The sequence below is a fragment of the Manis javanica genome, chromosome 2, assembly GCF_040802235.1.
Source record: "Manis javanica isolate MJ-LG chromosome 2, MJ_LKY, whole genome shotgun sequence".
NCBI classification, from domain to species: Eukaryota; Metazoa; Chordata; class Mammalia; order Pholidota; family Manidae; genus Manis; species Manis javanica.
In genome coordinates, this window is record NC_133157.1 from 158,649,744 (window position 1) to 158,670,611 (window position 20,868).

At 41.0% G+C, this 20,868-nt stretch overlaps 2 protein-coding genes across 4 annotated transcripts in view; one reads left to right on the plus strand and one right to left on the minus strand.

Moving 5' to 3' along the window:
* LACTB2 (lactamase beta 2) overlaps window positions 1-14,629 on the minus strand; it is a 28,904-nt gene extending 14,275 nt beyond the window's left edge. For 2 of the 3 annotated variants that reach the window (XM_017655542.3, XM_073229675.1), the window contains exons 1-3: window positions 14,455-14,628; window positions 10,726-10,889; window positions 6,411-6,537 (exon numbers count right to left, since the gene is read on the minus strand). In XM_017655542.3, the coding sequence (XP_017511031.1) occupies window positions 6,411-6,537; window positions 10,726-10,889; window positions 14,455-14,576 (413 nt within the window). In that variant the 5' untranslated portion in view covers window positions 14,577-14,628. Of the gene's footprint in view, window positions 1-6,410; window positions 6,538-10,725; window positions 10,890-14,454 lie in introns of all 3 variants that reach the window. The other variant, XM_017655543.3, reaches the window with a different exon arrangement.
* An 83-nt stretch (window positions 14,630-14,712) lies between these two features.
* XKR9 (XK related 9) overlaps window positions 14,713-20,868 on the plus strand; it is a 47,060-nt gene continuing 40,904 nt past the window's right edge. The window contains exon 1 of the mRNA XM_073229674.1: window positions 14,713-14,943. The gene's annotated coding sequence lies outside the window, so the exon portion shown is untranslated. The remainder of the gene's footprint in view (window positions 14,944-20,868) is intronic.

Genomic DNA, 20,868 nt, shown 5'->3' on the forward strand with positions numbered 1-20,868 from the left:
TGGCTTTAGTGCATCTCCTTATCAACAGGCATTTCTAAGGAACCTAGAGAAATAGTTCATCTCCATATCAATGAGTAGTTAACCTGGGTGACCAAAGGCTTATCTGAACCTGAGAGGTTGGGAGAAGAATTTGATTGCCTCTGCTGCTTCAGTAGAGAGAGAGATACTGGATGGCTTTTTTTTTTTGTAAGCAATAAACAGGTTTAAAACTTTATTTCTCCCTTTGACTGATCTTGGTTTCAGCTAGGTATTTTGTCCTGGGATTTCTTCTCCCTGGGGTTACATCCATTGGTAGTCAGCAGGAACTCTGAACCCACAATCTGAATGGGTGTGACCCTTCAGCAGGCTGCTCCTTGAGATGATGGGGAGATGCCCTGTGGATAGTGGGGAGGCCTCAGTGGATGCAGCTGCAGAGGGTGCAGCTTCACTTGGGAGCCCCCAATCTGTGGGGCTTCCAATTTTGGAGCCCCTAGTGGGGAACTGGTCTAGGGTAAAGCACCTGCTAGAGGGGTTGGGCCTTCCCCAGAACTGGGGAGGGATGGAGACACCAGAGGCTGCAGAATTAGCCCTCCATGAGATAGAAGACTGCTTAGAGGCCCTGTGTGGCCATGTAGCAGTAGGCATTATAAGGTCTCTTTTCCTCTAGATAGTGGAATATGTTATCAAGGAGAGACAGAGGGCTATCAAGGAGAAAGAGGGCTACTGAAGAGGGTTATCAAGGAGAGAGAGGGACTTTGGCAGGAGAGAGAAACACTTCAGCATCACTCAGAGAAGCTGGGCGATGACCTATGGGATGCCCTTAAGGAAGAGGGACAGTTACTGAGAAAACGGATTGAGCTCCTGGAAGATTCTTTAAGAGCAGTGAGGGGGGAGGCGGCAGGAGAAGCTGCATTGCAGGGGACTGTGGGAAGGGGGAGGAAAGAGTGGTGCCTTCAGCTCTGGACATGGTGGAGGAGCTGGGGGGAGTAGAGGAGGCGGGGCTATGGGCTCATCTGCCCAGGCCACTGCCCCAGGTTCCAGCCTTTACTGTATTAAAGGCCCACCTGGCTCTAATTAAAAAAATAAAAATGAAACAACCATGGGCTAATTAGGGCAAGGAGCTGCCTCCCACCCCACATTGTGGAGCACTCCATGCTCTGCTCCTAGGCCCAGGATGATCTGGTGGACATGAGTGTCCGGTATAGGCAGAAGCCATCGGAATCTCTGCCTACACGGCTTTTACTTCTCTGGGATATGGGGGTGGAAAACATTGCTATGTCGGGTACTGAGATGAGTAGACTGGCTCCCTGACGACTCACCCTTCCCTCTGGCAGTGGTTGAAAAGTGCCCGTCATGCCTCAGGGAATCAGGTACTTCTGGAATGGCTGTCAGCTGCGATCAGGGCATTTAGGCCTAATCAGGGTGATTTACCATATTTACCCATTAGCTGGAAAATGTATGTAGAGCTCCAACAGTTACTATAGGAATTGGGCATGAAAAAGATCATCTATAATATGGACCCCTAGAGCTCCAATGAGTTGTTGTTCACTGTAGGAATGATAAATCTGGTGTTTTTCATTCACCACCAAAGATGGTGGGGTCGTACAGCTCCCACATCTGTCTTTGGGTCCCTAGTGACTACCCTTGACCCCCACATAGGGCAACCCATAAGTGAGGCTACTCGTACTTCAGCAGATCTGGGGATGGTTGAACCAATAAGGGCATGAAAGGCATGGGCTATTGACAGAAAGGAGAGGTGCAAAGGCCCCGTGAAGGTCTTGAGGACCCAGATGTGGGTTGACTTGAAAAAGGCTGGGGTAGCGAAAGAAAAACTGCCCCCCACCCTTTGCATGCTGCTGTCCCCTCTGTAGCAGCCACTCTGGATACACTGAGTCATAAGCTGGGCATGTACCATTATGTTGTACACCTTGCTAATGCTTTCTTTTCTATTGACACAGCACAGGAAAGTCAGGAACAGTTTGCTTTCACGTGGGAAGGCCAGCAGCGGACATTCACTGTCCTTCCACAGGGATACTTCCACAGTCCCACCATCTGTCATGGACTTGTAGCCGAGGACTTGGCCACATGGAAGAAACCACAAACCGTGCAGTTGTATCACTACATTAATGATATTATGCTCACGTCTAATTCTCTTTTAGATTTAGAAGGGGCAGTTCCTAGAATGCTGCAACATCTACAGGAGAAAGGATGGGCTGTGAACAGCACCAAGGTTCAGGGACCTGGTTTGTCTATAAAGTTCCTGGGGGTTGTCTGGTTGGGTAAAACTAAAGTTATTACTGAAGAGGTCATAGACAAGTTCCAGGCTTTCCCTACCTCTACCATTGTGGCAATATTACAAGAGTTTTTGGCTCTTTTGGGCTACTGGAGAGGGTTTATCCCACATTGGGCACAAATTCTGAAGCCCTTATACTGGTTGGTATGAAAGGGCATCAGGTGGGACTGGGACGAGACATGCAGTTGGTTTTACTGCTAAGTGAGCAATCAAGACCGTGCAGGCCTTGAATGTAATGGACTCATCAAGGCCCTGTGAGCTAGGTGTTCATGTAACTGAAGATGGTTATGGATGGGGTGTTTGGCAGAGGCTTGAATAGACACACCAACCTATTGGATTCTGGTTACAACTATGGAAAGGAGCAGAGGTCCAGTACACCTTGATAGAGAAGCAACTGGCTGCTGTGTACCATGCCTTGCTGGCTATGGAGCCCATCACTGGAACAACTTGGGACCAAGGTAATAACCACCTATCCCATTGTGGGGTGGGTACGAGACTGGACCCAAAGGCCATGGAGTGGCATGGCACAGATGCCTACACTGGACAAAGGGGCACATGTTTACAGGAGCATAGTGCCCTCTCTGCTAGATCCTTAAGTGGAGAACTCCAATGCTTATTGGGCCAGTGACCTATACTGGAGGAAAGCAGGAAGAACTTGCTTTTGAGCCATTGGTAGCCAAGAGTCCTTTTCAGGAGGGAAAAGCCCCATACCTGAAGATGCTTGGTACACAGACGGCTCTAGTCATGGGCAACGGCAAAGTGGAGGGTGGTGCCTTTCCATCCTAAGACTGAGACAATATGGATGGAGGATGGAGAGGGGAAGAGCAGCCAATGGGCTGAGTTGCATGCAGTATGGCTCGTGATCATCAAGGAGCCTTCCCTTATAGTTGACTGCACTGACTGCTGGGCCATCTATCAGGGATTGACCCTGTGGCTACCAACATGGTACCATGCCAACTGGATGGTTGGTCACTGGCCCTTTTGGGGGTAAGAGCTGTGGCAAGACCTATGGGCCTCTGGTCAGACTAAGACTTTTACCCTGTATCATGTGACTGGCCATTTGCCTTTCGTATCCCCAGGGAATGATGAAGCAGACACATTGGCCCAGGTGTGCTGGCTAGAAGGAAAGCCTGCCTCTGATGTGGCCCAATGGTTACATCAGCGTTTGTTGCACATGGGGCAAAGGACAATGTGGGCTGTAGCCCATCGGTGGAGCTTGTTAATTGACCTTTGAAGAAGTCAGCCAAGCCTGGAAGGAATGTCTTGTGTGCTCTAAAAGGGACTTAAACCGAGTCCCGCAGCAACATGGGACAATAGTAAAGGGGCTGATACCCCTTGTCAGGTGGCAGATAGACTATATATTGGGCCTCTACCCATATCAGAAGGATATCGGTATGCTATGAGTTGTGTGGATATGGCTACTGGAATAATGGTTGCTTTTCCTGCACGTGGTTCAAATCAGCAAACCACAAAGAGGGACCTAGAGCGTTACTTTGCAGCCTATGGCTGGCCACATGTGTTTGAGAGCAATCATGGCATCCAATTTCCAGGACATGCATTACAAGGATGGGTGCAGCAATTAGGAATAAAGTGGAAATTTCATGTACCATATAACCCTACCAGGGCAGGCATGATAAAGAGGTACAACGGTTTGTTGAAATTGGCCCTGAAGTTGGACACCAATACTCTACGGGGTTGGTCAGTTTGCTTATGGACAGTGCTATGGCATTTGAATGAGAAGCCCTGAAAAGGAGTCTTGAGCCCTGTTGATATGGTAATACACCTTGCTGCCTCTCCTATACAACTGTATGTGCAAACCAAAGAGGAGTTATTGAAGTCAGGATATGGTCAGCAGAGCAACATCCTGCTTCCAGCTCCTACTGCATTAAACCATGGAGACACTGGTAAGTGGACGTGGCACTGGACATTTCGACTCATGGAACAGCAATGGCTGGCCCTTCTGGCACCTTGGGGAAAAGGCCTGGAAGCTGGCCTTGTGTGTATTCCTGAAGTAACAGCAGAGTGGCCCCCAAAGATCACAGTAGTATACCTAAAATGTTGAGGAGGTAGGAGCATCTTATGGGAAGTTTTGTTTTATCTTTATGGCCAGTGCATGTACCTCCCCTAGCTGTATATATTGACCCATAATGACCCATCTGTAACTCCCACTGGGAGAGAGGTGAATGTTTGGTATACTAGACCAGGATGAGATCTCATTCCACCCACTGTTCTATCATAGGACCACTCTCTTCATGTATCGTATCTGATGGAGAAGATCTGCCTATGCTGGTGTCATTAAAACATGTATCTTATCATCCTTAAGGTTATTTTCTTCTATAGTCCTTGTGGCCTATATGTGCTCCCTGGCTGCAGCTGCTGAATGATGATTGTTCTGAACTCTACCTCTTCAGCTACTGCCTGACTGTGTAACGGGTGAGCTATGGACTTAATCTGCATAGGACTTTGAATACTCTAGCTTGAGGATTATCATGATTTTATTACTGTTGCTATTATATGTCATTAGTCTGGTTACAGTGCTCCAGTTTTCTTGCCCAGGGACCACTGCTGAAGAGGGGGAATAAGTAGATAGTAAGGCAGGATTTCTGGAGGGGTGCCCTGTGGGTAAAACTGCAGTATTTCCAGAATCTCTTGACTGGCTTTAGTGCATCTCCGTATCAACAGGTGTTTTTAAGGCAGGGAGAGAAGTAGTTTATCTCCATTTCAATGGGTATTTATGGAGGGCTTCTCTGAATCTGAGAGGATCTGAGAGCTTGAGGGGAGGATTCTCTGGCTTCTGCCACTTCAGGAGAGAGACAGACGCTGGATGGCTTTTTTTTTTGTAAGCAATAAATGGGTTTTCAACTGTATTTCTCTCTTTGATTTTGGTTTCAGCTAGGGTTCTGTCCTGGGATTTCATCTCCCCGGAGTTACAGAGCTATTTTACATTTGTGGGTTGGTTTGCTAAAGGGACAGGCATTAAGTAATAATGTGAACCTAAGGAGTTGACTAAATTTTAAGGAGATACCTATTTACAAACACAAAAAGTTACAATATAATTTAATAAGTGTTACAGTAAAATATGTTATATCAAAGTTAAAGAAGGGAACAGTTAACTCTGCCTCAAAAGGGTTCTTGAAATTAAGTCACATGTAAAGAGAAGTTTGAAGGATGAATAGATGAAGAATTTATCAGGAAGAAAAGGGATGATGCCTAGTAAAGGGGATGTATGAAGCAGCAGCATGAACACACTTACTGTACGCATGAATATTTGGTGGTTATTTGTATTTGTGAGGGGAATGGTAGGAGGTAAGACCAGAAAAGTAGGATGGGGTCAGATGTGACATGATAAGGAGAATAAACATTATCTTGTATGCAATGAGTCAAGGTTAAAAGTGAAATGGGCTTAGAAGGGTAGATTGGAAAGGGGAGAGCTTGGAGACAGGAATATAAAGCAAGAGGTGGCAGTGGACATGAAGAAAAGACAGAATTGTTAAGTATTTTTAAGGTAAAAGCTAATCTAGATAGATGTGGTGGGTGGAAGGGAGGGGGAGTGATAAAGCTGAAGGGGAGACAGCTTCTATCCTAAAATATTAAGTACTGAGAAAAGTAGATGTTCTGAAATCAGAAATCAAGTATGGACTACTGGGGAGAGAGAGGTACTATAATTAGTTCAATTTTAAAATTACTAAATTTGAAACACTTTTCTGAATCCCTCAAATAGGTCATGGGGAATTATGGGTCTGGCCTGCAGTATATTTACTTTAGGATATGGGTCATCTTTTGCAAGTGAGGGTATGAGAAAGCCCTGAATTTAACTGATGAGTAGATCCCTAAACCACCCTAGCAGGAAATGCTAATCTATTTTTTAAATTTAAATTTTATTTATAAAAAAAAGGTAATCATATAACTCCAACAAATAATTTTAAAAGTGTAGATAAAGTCTTTTCTTTCTCAAGCAACTCATTTTCTCTTCGAGAGTAATCAATGTTATCAGATTTTTTTATATTCTTGGTATAGTCTTTACTCATACAAGCAAATATGCAGGAATCTTCCTTTCCCCCCTTATCATAACGTATATATATAGACCGCTTCCCCCCCACCAATCCCTGCCTTCCCCGGATCAAGGCCATTTACTTACCTTAGGGTGGCACCCTCAGTCTTAATCACATCTCCATCTTTCAGATAAACATATTGTTGCTCTCCATCTCCTATAATTTCTTCTCTCTGAGGATTCCGTGGTAGTTTTTTAATGCAGTATGTAGTGTCTAACACAAAACATGTAAAAATATATTGTCACTCTTTAAATGACAGTTCAGCCTTTTAAGAGATCAACTTTCATAGAGCTAACACTTGTGAATGGCTGCAAAAATACTAACATTAAGAGACAATATAAAATGGGATGAATTGTAGCAGCATATCTTTGGGATGGTAACTATTTCTTATATCTCAACAAAAAGCTCATCCCCATTAGGTCTACATAAAAGCCTTTGTGTTTTTCTAGTCACTCTTATTTTAGACAAATATTTGAAAGTAGTTTTTTATAATCTTAACTAGCTTTGATATTAAGATGGGTTCTGAAGAGGCAGTAATAAAGAACCTGGCAACTTTTCTCTATGTAGGTGCCTAACACAAAGTAAAAGAAGCCATGGCATCATGGCATCATGGAAGTAGTTATTAAAAGGATGATAGCATAAAGTTCTTTCTGTGAGTGCTGAAAGGAACCGCCAGATCTGGAGCTAAGATATTAAACCATTAAAATAAATTTAATGCATACTACCTCTCATTGACACAAAGAAAATCAATCAACTAACCAATCCATAGCTTTGTGCCAATTTTCTAACCAGCACCATGACACCAAAGTGCTTAAAAAAACTGTCAGAGTTGGGGAAACAAAACTGACAAACAGGAAATAAAGAACTATACTCAGTACCATTTACAAATACTAAATGAACAATTCTTCTAACAAAAGCAAACAGGAGTTTAGAGACAGGAAAAACAATTAGCAAAGGATTCATAAATGTGATAGATATTGAGGTCTGACTAACAGTAAGAATAGGGTGGGAAAAGGTACAGAGACAGACTTGTAGGTAAGGGGAACAGCATTAGTATAGGCATAGAAACAAGAATAAGCATGGCTTATGAGCAATAATGTAATGCTACCTGTTTGTCCAATACAAAGTACTGGTTAGGAAGATAAAGTGGGTTAACTAAGATGAGCTCAGATCGCAGAGGGCCTTAAATTGCCTTTCACAGACTAGAGGAATTTAAACTTTTCTGATATGGCCACTGTATGTCCTTAGTAAGAAAACTAAATAGGGTTAACAGGTTGATCAAGATAGCAATGGTAGGTGCAGAGACTGGAGGAGGAGAGAGAGAAAAAAAACCAAGAGGGGATGATTATAATAACCCAGCAGGAAGGAAATGAATATTAGAGCCAGGATGGTGGCAATGGAAATATGGAGGGAGAAAAAGACATTCACAGAAAAATTGACAAGGCAGAGAAATCTGGCCAGTATAGAAGATAAAGGAGATAGAACTATTGTCAATGTAATAGACCTTCTTTCTCTAGCCCCAAATTCCATTATTTTGTAATTTAGAGGCTGAAGCAAAAAATAACATTCTGTTCTGGGAACTGACATTATATAATAAGGCTGTCTTCATTATACAGTGAGATGGTGAGTTTTTTTGTTTTTTATTTTTAACCTGTGTAATTTGCTTTTTAGTGTAATATGTTTTTAGTAATGAAACCTTTGACAGACAATCTTCCTAAAATACTTAAAAGAATCTCAAAATTACAAAGTAAATGTCATACTATAAAACAACTGTGTCAGCTTAAAAAATTATGTGCAAATATGAAAACATCATATTCACAGTAGCAGTCTATATAGGCAGGCTGGAGAAGGGCAGGCTGAAAGCAATCATATAATAATAGTTATTTTTAATAAAAGCTTATTGATATATAATTCACATACTATAAAATTCACTCTTTAAAAGTAGAGAATTCACTGGTTTTGTAGTACATTCAAAGAACTATACAACCATCACCACTATGTACTTTTTAGAACATTTTTGAAACCCCTCAAAGAAACCTGTACCAATGGTAGTCACTCCCAATTGTCTACTTCTCCCAGCCCCTGGAAACACTTACCTACTTTCTGTCTCTATCATACGATTATTTTAACAAGAGGAAACCCTCAATCATTTGTTAAGGTTTGAATAGTGGGTTGTAATATCACTCAAAGTGCTAATTATTGAAGCTGATATAAACATATGGTATTGTTTATATATAATACTTTCTAACAAAAACACATTGAAATTGAGTAACACAGAAATAAACATTTGACTCCTAGGACTTGGAGGTGTAATACATGGCAAAGACCCAAATTCAACTGCAAAATAATAATCAGATAATAAAATATGTACTATACTACAAGATTTACTCAAAACAAACCAAATCAAAACATTTAAGCAGCCTGGGCCTACATAGTCCTTATGTTTAGTAAAATTCTGTCTGTCTCCCTGTAAGCCTCTAGGAATTCCCTAATTGTACACTGATTGTATTTTAAAATCTTGTAAACAAGTTGCTTTGGAGTTACTCTATCTTCCATAGAACTCTTATAAACGACACTCATACTTTTGCTGTGGCCTGTAAAAACACAGGTTGTTAGCACTGTAGTTGAAAATTTTCTGACATACTAATAATTAAAACAAAACAGTAAGATAATATGGAATAAGGAAAATAATAATAGAATGAAATGGAACAAGAAAGCAGGTGATTAAAGGTTTGGAGAATGAAGAAATACATGGAATTTTTTGGGGAGATTCTGGAAGTTACCTTTGTATAATTCCAGTGTTGAACTACTCAAGGTCTGTGTATGCAGCTGGTCTAGCTGCAATAAAGTGCATCATGGAAGATAACAAGCCACTTCACAGGTTAAGTATTGAAATTTTAGTGGCTGTACAGGAGTGTCAAAATTTTCCTTGATTTTCTTTAAATCGATCTAACAGGTAATCTATTATAGAAATACTCATTACTTTGGAACTCAAAACTACTTTGAATTTTAAAAAAGTGAGTCAACTATCCATTAAGAGGTGAATGGATAAACAAATCATGGTATATTCTTACCATGGATTACCACTTACGAAGGAACAAATTACTGATACTTGAAACATGGGTGAATCTCAGAAACATGATGCTGTGTGAGTGAAGCCAAGCAGAAAGCGATTCATGTACTTTCTATGTGAAATTTTAGAACAGGCAAGATTAATCTATAGTGCAATAAAGCCTATCAATGGTTGCTGGATATGGAGGGGAGTCACTATAGAGGGGCACGAGGAGATCTCTTTTTGGGGTGGTGGGAGTGTTCTTAATCTTGGTTGGAGTGGTCACATGTTTACCAAACTATACACTTAAAATGAGCACATTTTACGTATGTAAATTCAAGCTCAATAAAATGGGTTGGGCTGTAAACATTTAAAATTTTCAAACTGACCCTAATGCTAAGAATTGACTAAAGCTAATTAAGGACACTCAACATGTTTTTTAATTCACAAAATTTAATAGCCAGATAGACAAAGAGAAATAAAGGTGAGGAAAAGACAGACTGACCAAGAGTGACATCCTGTGGCATTCAGTTCCCTTGGATTGGAAGCAAGTAGGTAAAAGGGTAAGAATGTGAAGCTAGACAGCTTTTTATAATGGGCAGCCTGGTGATACTGGGTGCTGTAGCTGAGAATATCTTGGTGTCCCAACTGTAGTCTTAAGGCCTAAAAAGAAGACACTTAAAAATATGTAGAAATATTAGTTGAATGCATATGCACATTCATTCTGTGAATCAATGTTTTTGACCTTGTTCTTCCTGTGCCTTAAACATGCCGGGTACACCCACCATTCCTGGAGTATCTCTGCTCCTGCAATGTCCTCTGCCTGGTATGTCCTTATCTGATATCTGTCCACCTTGATATAATAGCCACTACCAACTTTATTTTCTCTCCCCTTTTTCTTTGCTTAGCTTTTTCTTCATAGCATCTGTTACCAGCTGGCCTATTATTTATTTACCATTTACCTTCCCTACAAGAATGAAAGCTCTATGAGAGTAGTCACTTGTTTTATTTGCTGCTATATCCCTGTGCCAAGAACAGTGCCTAGAGATAGCAGTCACTTGAATTATTTGTTAAAACAAAGAATAAATCTATGTGTGTGGTGATGAGATGAGGGAATAGGAGAGAGATGGTAAAGTTTTAGAACTAAATAAAAATAGAAAAACAGGGCATTTCCTTTCCTCTCTTCAAATTGGGAGCCATATTCAAGTTACGTTAATTTCTAGAAGTACCATTTAGATATGTATGGTATTCAGTAAGTGGCTTACTAGCTTGCCTAGCTCTGTAACTGAAATAAATTATTTTGAAACACAAGTGTTCCTCAATGGGCTTAAAGAATGTTTTCTGTTTACCATTGCTGATGCTTTTACAAATATCTCCTATGCCTCCAGTATGATCATGGTGCCAATGGGTCACTATGATTTCCTGGATTGCTGTGTTAAATTCAGTCAGAGCTTGCTTTAAACAGCTGATATATTCTGGAACTGCCGGTTCTCCAGTGTCAATGAGGATTCTCCTGAAAATTAGATGGGAGATAATCACACAGTGGAACTTAGAGTTAATACTAGCACATTTGTCACACAGATAATTCACATTACTTAATTTAAGAAACTACATAAATTGCTGTTTTCAATATGCTTGAAAACTAGATGTTACTTTAGCTTAACTATAGTATTCTCACCTTAAGTTCTTTGAAAAAACTTTTAGCTAAATGAAAGTCTGAACAATAGCAATAATGAGCATCACATAGCACTTAAATATGGCACTATTCCAAGGACTTTACATGTTTAAATGATTGTTTTCCTCATGACAACTATTTAAGGTAGGTATTTCATTATTATATGCAGAAATTAAGCAACTTGTCCAAAGTTACTCTGAATAAAGCAGAACCAGAATTCAAACCCAGGGTTCTGGTATCAGAATATGTGCTTTTATTCACTCTTCCTTCAAGATCCTTTACGACATCCTCAAATGTCTCATAGATATGAAAGAGTTTAATTCAATGGTATCCTTAAAGAAATCTAGTCTTCTGCACTGCATATTCAACTTATGGCTGAAGTTTTACATTGGCTTCCTGAAACATGCAAAGGAAGGTATCAGGGAAGTCCCGGGGAAATGCCTGAGCTGGTTCATTTCTTTACTTAGACAATCTTATCTTTCTTGGCTTGTGGTTGTCGACCTTCCTTATACTTTGTCTGTCCTTCCTCACTGTTTTATGGGATGACAGTCTTTCTCTATGAAGTTTTTTTCTGAACTAAAGAAATAAGGGTGACATTTTCCTCCTTAAGAACCAATTCACAAACTTCTTGATTCATGCTGTTTCACAGTAATACCTCCCTTTTTCAGGAAGGGGGAGAAAAGATTAGTCTCTCTGAGAGACTTTTTCTGAGTCATTCATTCATTAATTCATCACTAACTGTTTCCCAATTACATACTGTGGGCCACACCTTTTTTGCAAGACAAAAAACCCTAAGAAACATTTGGAGCTTTCATATTTCTCTCTTTGATCCTCAGATCAACTGTAGGGAGGTTTTATTACTTGTTATTAGTTTATTTTACAGAAGAGGAAACTGGTCTTCAGAAAGGCTAAGTGATTTGCTCCAGGCCCCCCAGCAAGTAGTGCTGGGAAAGATGAGATATTCAGACACAAGGTCCAGTGACTTCTCCATTCAAGACAGTGCCACTCCGGTGGAAGGGGACTGCTGAAGCAAGCACCAAGAATCATTCTTCATGTGGCATAAATAAAACTTCAGCTGTAAACTAGAAAAAAAGTTCTCAATTTCCTCCTTAGCAAATATCAATGTCTGTGAATAGTTACTGCAGAGGATTAGATGGTGTCACCTCTGTGTGGGCACGCTGATTTTGTTCTTCATGGCCACAGACAATGCCCCATGTCAGGAGGTCATTTTGCAAATCTGAGTTCGTATAATTAAGGGGAAAAGAGAAAAGTGCAGAAGATTCTGTGACCAATTTTCAAGTGGCTGTGGTTCACTCAAGTGGAGACTGAAGAAAGCCATTGGCTGCCCTAGTCTGAAGATCAAATTTGGATTTTGTCTTAACTGGAGCTATAAATTTGGGAGTTATTAATAGGTAACAAGGAATCCAAGGAGGTAGACAAAATCACCTAAAGAGAGAATACAGCACAAGAAGAGAAGACTAGGACTGCACCATGAGGAACTCACACACTTAAAAGATCTGGTAAAGAGGATGATTCTGTAAAGGAGACTGCAAAAAAGCGGCTGAAGAGGTAAGAGGAGACCTGAACACAAGGTGTTAGCAAATCTAAGAGGGAGTCAACAGTATCAAAAGATACTTTAGTTCAAATAACACTGTAATGGACAAATGGGTTTCATGATATAGTACCTATCTGTGATTTTAGAACTGTTGTGATACTAATATCACATGTGGATACTAATATCAGAACATCTTGCTGGGACCCAATTAATAATCATTTCTAGCAACTTGACTAGTATTTTATACAGCAGAAATGCATCATCTTTATGTTACCTTACTCAAGCTCAAATATATGGACTCATTATCTCTCCCTCATATGAGTGATTTCACTGGCCATTCCACTCCTTGAGTTTATGTGAGCAGTGGTGTAAGATGAGAGACCATGAGTCTGCTCTTCCCTCAGTTTCAGGTTCAAGTCTCTTTTAGCACAAGCACTTTGCTACACTGACTGTGACTGTAGTGTTTAAAGATACATGTATGTATTTTTCATACAACATGGCCTTTAAATGCAAGTCAATTTTTTTATCTGGTTTTCAAACCGAACCAGCCATCTGATTCATCACTGGGAGAAAAGCAGGCTGTGTTGAACTTACTGAGACGGTACATTGATCTCCAACATAGTGTTCTAAAACTTTTGTCTAGGGTAATTTTGACTATATGCGATTTTCATCTTAGGTGCTGACTATAAAACTAATCTAAGAAAACACACTGTAGAGAGTAGGGAAATCCCATGGACTTCCTGGGGTGAAGAAGTCCCAGTCAAGACATTCTACCCTAGATATCAAGTATTTTTTTCTGCTTAATTCTGTTTTCCTAGATTTTGGAGGCAGTACAAAGCTCTTATACCCACCTGACCCTGCCTTGTTTGTTCTGGACTTAACTTGCTTGCCTCCCTGACTTGCAATACTTACAGTTCCTCCATTCTGCTGCTTCTCAATTTCTGATTTACTGGAAAAACGCAAAAACAGCAGATACTTCAAATGAAACTTGACCAACTAAACTTATTAAACTGTTTTTACTCATCAACTTTATTAATTGTAACATCTGGGCTGCACAGTTAAATTCAATGTTTAATGGGAACTATATCTTATTTGTATTTAGTATTACCTAGGGTATACTAAAGACTACAAAACCTGATGTACTTACTGGGCAGTAAACAGTTATCTCCCCATTTCTGCATAATTCCTCTAAAACAATGCAGCTGAAGAAAAAATATCTTAGAAATACAGGTAGGTTATTCCATTCACAAGATAAATAGGGCCACACAGAAGTGACAAAAAACAAAATTAGCTCTTGTTCCCCAAGGGCTAGGGTATTTGTCTCTTTCAGGTTTCACAGAATTGAGCCATTTGGGAGCAATGAAATCCTGCCCTCTGCTGCTGAGTTAAGGAAAAGGCCTTAACACAATTAACCGCTTTTCTGAAGGGAGGTTATACTATGGGCAAAACATCAGGGAAAAAAGGTGAGCCACGGGCTTGCCTGGATTCTTAACAACCATAGCGAGCCGAATTTCTCAGCAGCTTAAACAACGCTTACCCTGGATTCGACATTAAGCAAAGTAAACCAGGTTTCAAAACCAGTAAGCACCCAGGCGCCTTAACCCCCACCGTTCACCCTTATTAGCGGTTGTTAAGTTAAAATACGCGGGGTAGTCGTGACTTAGAGCAGGCCCGTAAGCGTAGTGTCTGAGAACGGTCCCGGGAAAGACTGCTCGGGTGCGGGCAGGATGACTTGCTACCGGCAGCGGGCGCACTGCCTCTCCAACCGCAGAGCGCAGTCGTCGCAGCCCCAGCTCGCTGAGTCGCGCGGGGCCCTGTGTTAAGTTGCGGGGATAGAGGGACATTTACCTGGGGCCGATCCCAACCAAATAGGTGTTGGTGCCCTGCAGGGTCATGGGACCTGGATTACAGCCCAGGACGCGTACCACCCGCCCGGACAACTGCTCAATGCACCGCAGAGTAGCAGCCATCTCCGCGTCAGCTCCCAACAGTCTCCTCCCGTATCCGGTGACTAAGAGCGGAACACAGCAACTAGGCTCGGGGAGGGGGCGGGGCAGAAGTCACGTGACATCACGCCCGCGGAGAGGGGAAGAATGGTGCCTCCCGGGGCGGGGCCACAGATCAAGTGATGCCGCGCGGGCTTCCCCCGCGGTAGTTGGGAGGGAGATCTCGAGCGCGTGGCGTGAGACTGCGGAGGCGAGGCTGGATTCCGGCCTGCGTGGCTCTACCGCCTGTCGCAGAGGCTGGTGTCTTCACAACAGTTTGTATCCAAGCAGGAGAGTTTATCCAGATGGAAGAGACGCATTTAGACCTGTGTCGTCTTGTACTGAAGTAAAGGTTAGGTTTAGGGTTAGTCACTGCTAAGCCCTGGGAAGGACTGCCCCTCAGACTTGTGGGCAAATATATTCTCCCATACTGTAAGATGCCTTTTTGTTCTGTTGATGGTGTCCTTTGCCACACAGAAACTTTTTAGTTTGATGTAGTCCCATGTATTCATTTTTGCTATTTTTCCCTTGCTTGAGGAGATGCGTTCAGGAAGAAGTTGCTCATGTTTATATTCAGATTTTTGCCTATGTTTTTTTCTAAGATTTTTATGGTTTCATGACTTACATTCAAGTCTTTGATCCATTTCGAGTTTACTTTTGTGTATGGGGTTTAACAATAATCCAGTTTCATTCGCTTACATGTAGCTGTCCAGTTTTGTCAACACCAGTTGTTGAAGAGGCTGTCATTTCCCCCATTGTATGCCCATAGCTCCTTTATTGTGTATTAATTGACCATATATGGTTGGGTTTATATCTGGGCTCTCTAGTCTGGTCCATTAGTCTGATATTCTGTGTTTGTGCCAGTACCAAATTGTCTTGATTACTGTGGTTTTGTAGTAGAGCTTGAAGTCGGGGAGCATAATCTCCTCACCTTTATTCTTCCTTCTCAGGATTGCTTTGGCTATTCAGAGTCTTCTCTGGTTCCATATGAATTTTAGAATAATTTACTCTAGTTCATTGAAGAATGCTGTTGGTATTTTGATAGGAATTGCACTGAATCTGTAGATTGCTTTAGGCAGGATGGCCATTTTAACAATATTAATTCTTCCTATCCATGAGCATGGGACGTGTTTCCATTTATTGGTATCTTCTTTAATTTCTCTCATGAGTGTCTTGTAGTTTTCAGAGTATACATCTTTCACCTCCTTGGTTAGGTTTATTCCTAGGTATTTTATTCTTTTTGATGCGATTGTGAATGGAGTTGTTTTTCTAATTTCTCCCCCTGCTAATTCATTGTTAGTGTATAGGAATGCAACAGATTTCTGTGTATTAATTTTGTATCCTGCAACTTTGCTGAATTCAGATATTAGTTCTAGTAATTTTGGAGTGGATTCTTTACAGTTTTTTATGTACAATATCATGTCATCTGCAACAGTGACAGTTTAACTTTTTCCTTACCAATCTGGATGCCCTTTATTTCTTTGTGTTGTCTAATTGCTGTGGTGATGATCTCCAGAACTATGTTGAATAAAAGTGGAGAGAGTGGCATCCTTGTTTTGTTTTTGATCTTAAAGGAAAGGCTTTCAGCTTCTCGCTGTCAAGTATGATGTTGGCTATGGGTTTATCATATATGGCCTTTATGTATTTGCCCTCTATATCCATTTTGTTGAGAGTTTTTATCGTGAATGAATGTTGAATTTTTTCAAATGCTTTTTCAGCATCTATGGAGATGGTCATGTGGTTTTTGCCCTTTTTGTTGATGTGGTGGATTATGTTGATGGATTTTCTAGTATTGTACCATCCTTGCATCCCTGGAATAAATCCTACTTGATCATGATGGATGATCTTTTTGATGTATTTTTGAATTCGGTTTGCTAATATTTTGTTGAGTACTTTTGCATCTATGTTAATCAGGGATATTGGTCTGTAATTTTCTTTTTTTTGTGGTGTCTTTGCCTGGTTTTGGTATTAGAGAGATGCTAGCCTCATAGAATGAGTTTAGAAGTATTTCCTCCTCTTCTGCTTAGAAAACTTTAAGGAGGATAGGTATTAAGTCTCCACTAAATGTTTCATAAAATTCAGCAGTGAAGCCATCTGGTCCGGGAATTTTGTTGTCAGGTAGTTTTTTCATTACCAATTCAATTTCATTGCTCATAATTGGTGTGTTCAGATTTTCTGTTTCTTTCTGGGTAAGCCTTGGAGGGTTGTATTTTTCTAGAAAGTTGTCCATTTCTTCTAGGTTATCCAGTTTGTTTGCATATAATTTTTCATAGTGTTCTCTAATAATTCTTTGTATTTCTATGGTGCCTGTAGTGATTTTTTTCTTTCTCTTTTCTGATTCTGGTTATTTGTGTAGACTCTCTTTTTTTCTTGTATGACTGGGAAGGAGTTTATCTATTTTGTTTATTTTCTCAAAGAACCAGCTCCTGCTTTCATTGATTCTTTCAATTGCTTTATTCTTCTCGATTTTATTTATTTCTGCTCTAATCTTTATTATGTCCCTCCTTCTACTGATTTTGGGCCTCATTTATTCTTCTTGTAGTTTTGTTAATTGTGAGTTTATACTGTTCATATGGGATTGTTGTTGTTTCCTGAGGTAGGCCTATATTGCAATATACTTTCCTTTTAGCACTGCCTTCGCTGTGTCCCAAAGATTTTGTGGTGTTGAATTATTGTTGTCATTTGTCTGCATATATTGCTTGGTCTCTGTTTTTATTTGTTCATTGATCCATTGGTTATTTAGGAGCATGTTGTGATGCCTCCGTGCATTTGCGGGATATTTCATTTTCTTTGCACACTTTAGTTCTAGTTTCATACCTTTGTGGTCTGAAAAACTGGTTGGTACAATTTCAGTCTTTTTGAATTTGCTGAGGCTCTTTTTGTGGCCTAGTGTATGATCTATCCATGAAAATGTTCTGTGTGCTCTTGAGAAAAATGTGTATTCTGCTGCTTTTGGGTGTGGAGTTCTGTAGATGTCTTTTAGAGCCATCTGTTCTAATGTGTTTTTCAGTGCCTCTGTCTCTCTGCTTATTTTCTCTCTGTTTGATCTGTCCTTTGGAGTGAGTGGATTGTTGAAGTCTCTTAGAATGAATACATTACATTCTATTTCCCCTTTTAATTGTTAGTATTTGTTTCACATAGGTAGGTGCTCCTGTGTTGGGTGCATAGATATTTATAATGGTTATATCTTCTTGTATTGTCCCCTTTATCATTATGTAATGTCCTTTATCTCTTGTGACTTCCTTGTTTTGAAGTCTATCTTGTCTGATACACGTACTGCAAGTCCTGCTTTTCTTCTGTCTATTAGTAGCATGAAATATCTTTTTCCATCCCTTCACTGTAGTCTGTGTATGTCTTTGGTTTTAAAGTGGGTCTCTTATAGGCAGCATATAGATGGGTCTTGTTTTTTTAATCCATTCAGTGACTCTATGTCTTTTGATTGGTGTGTTCAGTCCATTTACATTTAGGGTGATTTTCAATAGGTATGTACTTATTGCCATTGCAGGCTTTAGATTTGTGATTACCAAGTGTTCAAGGTTAACTTCCTTACTATCTGAGAGCCTAACTTAACTCACTTAGTATGCTAATACAAACACTATCTAAAGATTCTTTTTTTCTCCTCCTTTTTCTTCCTCCTCTATTCTTTATATATTAGGTGTCATATTCTGTTCTCTTTGTCTATCCCTTGATTGACTTTGGGGATAGTTGATTTAGTTTTGCATTTGCTTAGTAATTAACTGTTCTACTTCCTTTACTGTGGTTTTATTACCTCTGGTGACAGCTATTAAACCTTAGGAACACTTCCATCTATAGCAGTCCCTCCAAAATACACTATAGAGATCATTGGTGGAGGTAATTTCTCTCAGCTTTTTGCTTATCTGGAAATTATTTAATCCCTCCTTCAAATTTAAATGATAATCTTGCTGGATAAAGTATTTTTAGTTCAAGGCCCTTCTGCTTCATTGCATTAAATATATCATGCCATTCCCTTCTGACCTGTAAGGTTTCTGCTGAGAAGTCTAATGATAGCCTGATGGGCTTTCTTTTGTATATGATCTTATTTCTCTCTCTGGCTGCTTTTAATAATCTGTCCTTATTCTTGATCTTTGCCATTTTAATTATTATATGTCTTGGTGTTGCCTTCCTTGGGTCCTTTGTGTTGGGACATATCTGCACCTCCATGGCCTCAGAGACTATCTCCTTCCCCAGATTGGGGAAGTTTAGAGCAATTATGTCCTCCAAGACACATTGTATCCCTGTTTCTCTCTGTTCTTTTTCTGGTATCCCTATAATACTAATATTGTTTCATTTGGATTGGTCACACAGTTCTCTCAACATTCTTTCATTCTTAGAGATCCTTTTTTCTCTCTGTGCCTCAGCTTCTTTGTATTCCTCTTCTCTAATTTCTGTTTCATTTATTGTCTTCTCCACCATATCTAATCTGCTCTTAAAACCTTCCATTGTATGTTTCATTTCTCTTACTGTGTTCCATAATGATTGGATCTCCAACTGGAATTCATTCCTGAGTTCTGGAATATTTTTCTGTACCTCCATGAGCATGTTTATGATTTTTATTTTGCAGTCTCTTTCAGGAAGATTCGTGAGGTCTATTTCATTTAACTCTCTCTCTGGTGTATTTATAATTTTGCTTCCAACCAGGTTCTTTGACATTTCATATTTGTATGTGGTGCCCTCCACTGCCCAGTAGCTCTACTCTCTGGAGCTGCTCAGCCCCTGGAGCAATGTTGGGGGTTGAAGTGCAGCAGTGCTGGTGCCTGGGGGGAGGACAGAGCTGTTTCCTGCTTTCCGGCTGCTATGCCTGTCTCCTCTGCCAGAACCAGTGGGCTGAACACACAGGTATAAGCCTCTATGCTTTGTGTTTGTAGCTGCTGTAGGTGGGGTTTCCTCTGGCTGGCTGAACACCAGGGCAGGGTTTGCTGGTTTGCAATTCAGGTGCAGGCTGTCCAGGAGGAAGGCACAACAGACTGCATATCATGGAGGGGGTCCTTGGAGCTGTGTAGCCAGCCAGGGGGCTGGAGCACCTGAAGATCATGCAAGTTCCCAACCTGCTGGGCAGAGTGCATGTGGACAATTTTGTCTACCTGTCCTTTCTCCTGAGCAGTAAGCTCTGTGCAATCCTTGCCCCTTTAGCAGCTCTCTTGCTAAGGGCTTACTTGTTAGGAAATCTCTCAGACTGCCTGCCTTTCTTTTGTCCCAGAACAGCTGGATATGGATCCTTGTTTTCCACAGCAGCTGGAATCTTAGTCTCTCCAGGTGTTCTGCCTGTCTTAGCTTTCCGAACCCCTAATCATGAGAGCACTATTGAAATATAGGTTTGTTCTCCCAGAGAAGATCTCCAGAGCTAGGTATTCAGCAGTCCCAGGCCTCCACTCACTCCCCTCTCCATTTCTCTTCCTCCCACTGGTGAGCTGGGGTTGGGGAGGGGCTTGGGTCCTGCTGGGCCATGGTTTTTGCATGTTATCTTGTTCCATGAGGTTTATTCTTTTCTCCAGGTATATGAAGTCTGGCACAGCCCTCTTTCCTGTTGCTCTTTCAGGATTAGTTGTATTATATTTTTGTATTATATGTGGTTTGAGGAGGAAGCCTCTCTCTCACCTCTCACACCACCATCTTTAACCCCCCACTCCTTTTTAGCTGGTATTTATGAAGAAAAGGCTTGTCTATTAGCTTATACAAAATTTTTTTTTACAAATGATCGGCTTAATATTCCAGGTTTCTTGAAGGACACATATTTTATGTGTATGCGTAGGGAAGTTGCAGTTCCTATGGCCAGGATCGTCACTGAACTTAAACCACCTGATGATTTAATTGGCCTCCTGCTCCTAGGCTACAGCTCTCACACCTTTAGGTAATAAGGTATTATTGCACTATATAGAGCGCTCAGCCCAGTGCTCTGCGTAGAGGCAGAGACGCTAGTGCTCGACCTACTGCCCAGAGAACAAGCTGAGTAATAAACCCTTTCACCCCAAAGAATGTTTTGCTGTCAATTTCTTTGGTCTCATTGAATCCAGAGAAAACTTTCCCATGACTGAGACCCATTGGCAAGACAATTGGTGAAGAATGGCTGCTCTTATGGGAGAGGTGCTTCAGCAGACTGCTGCTGTGAGTGGGGAGACAGTGGATTGTCCCCCAGTGAGTATGTGGTCTGATGTGGCTTGCCTCCTAGAGGACTGGGCCCCACTCCAGGACTGGAGGTAAGTGGAGGTAATACCTGAGGCTGTAGGGGTGGGCCTTGGTATAGTAAGTAGGTCTTTTG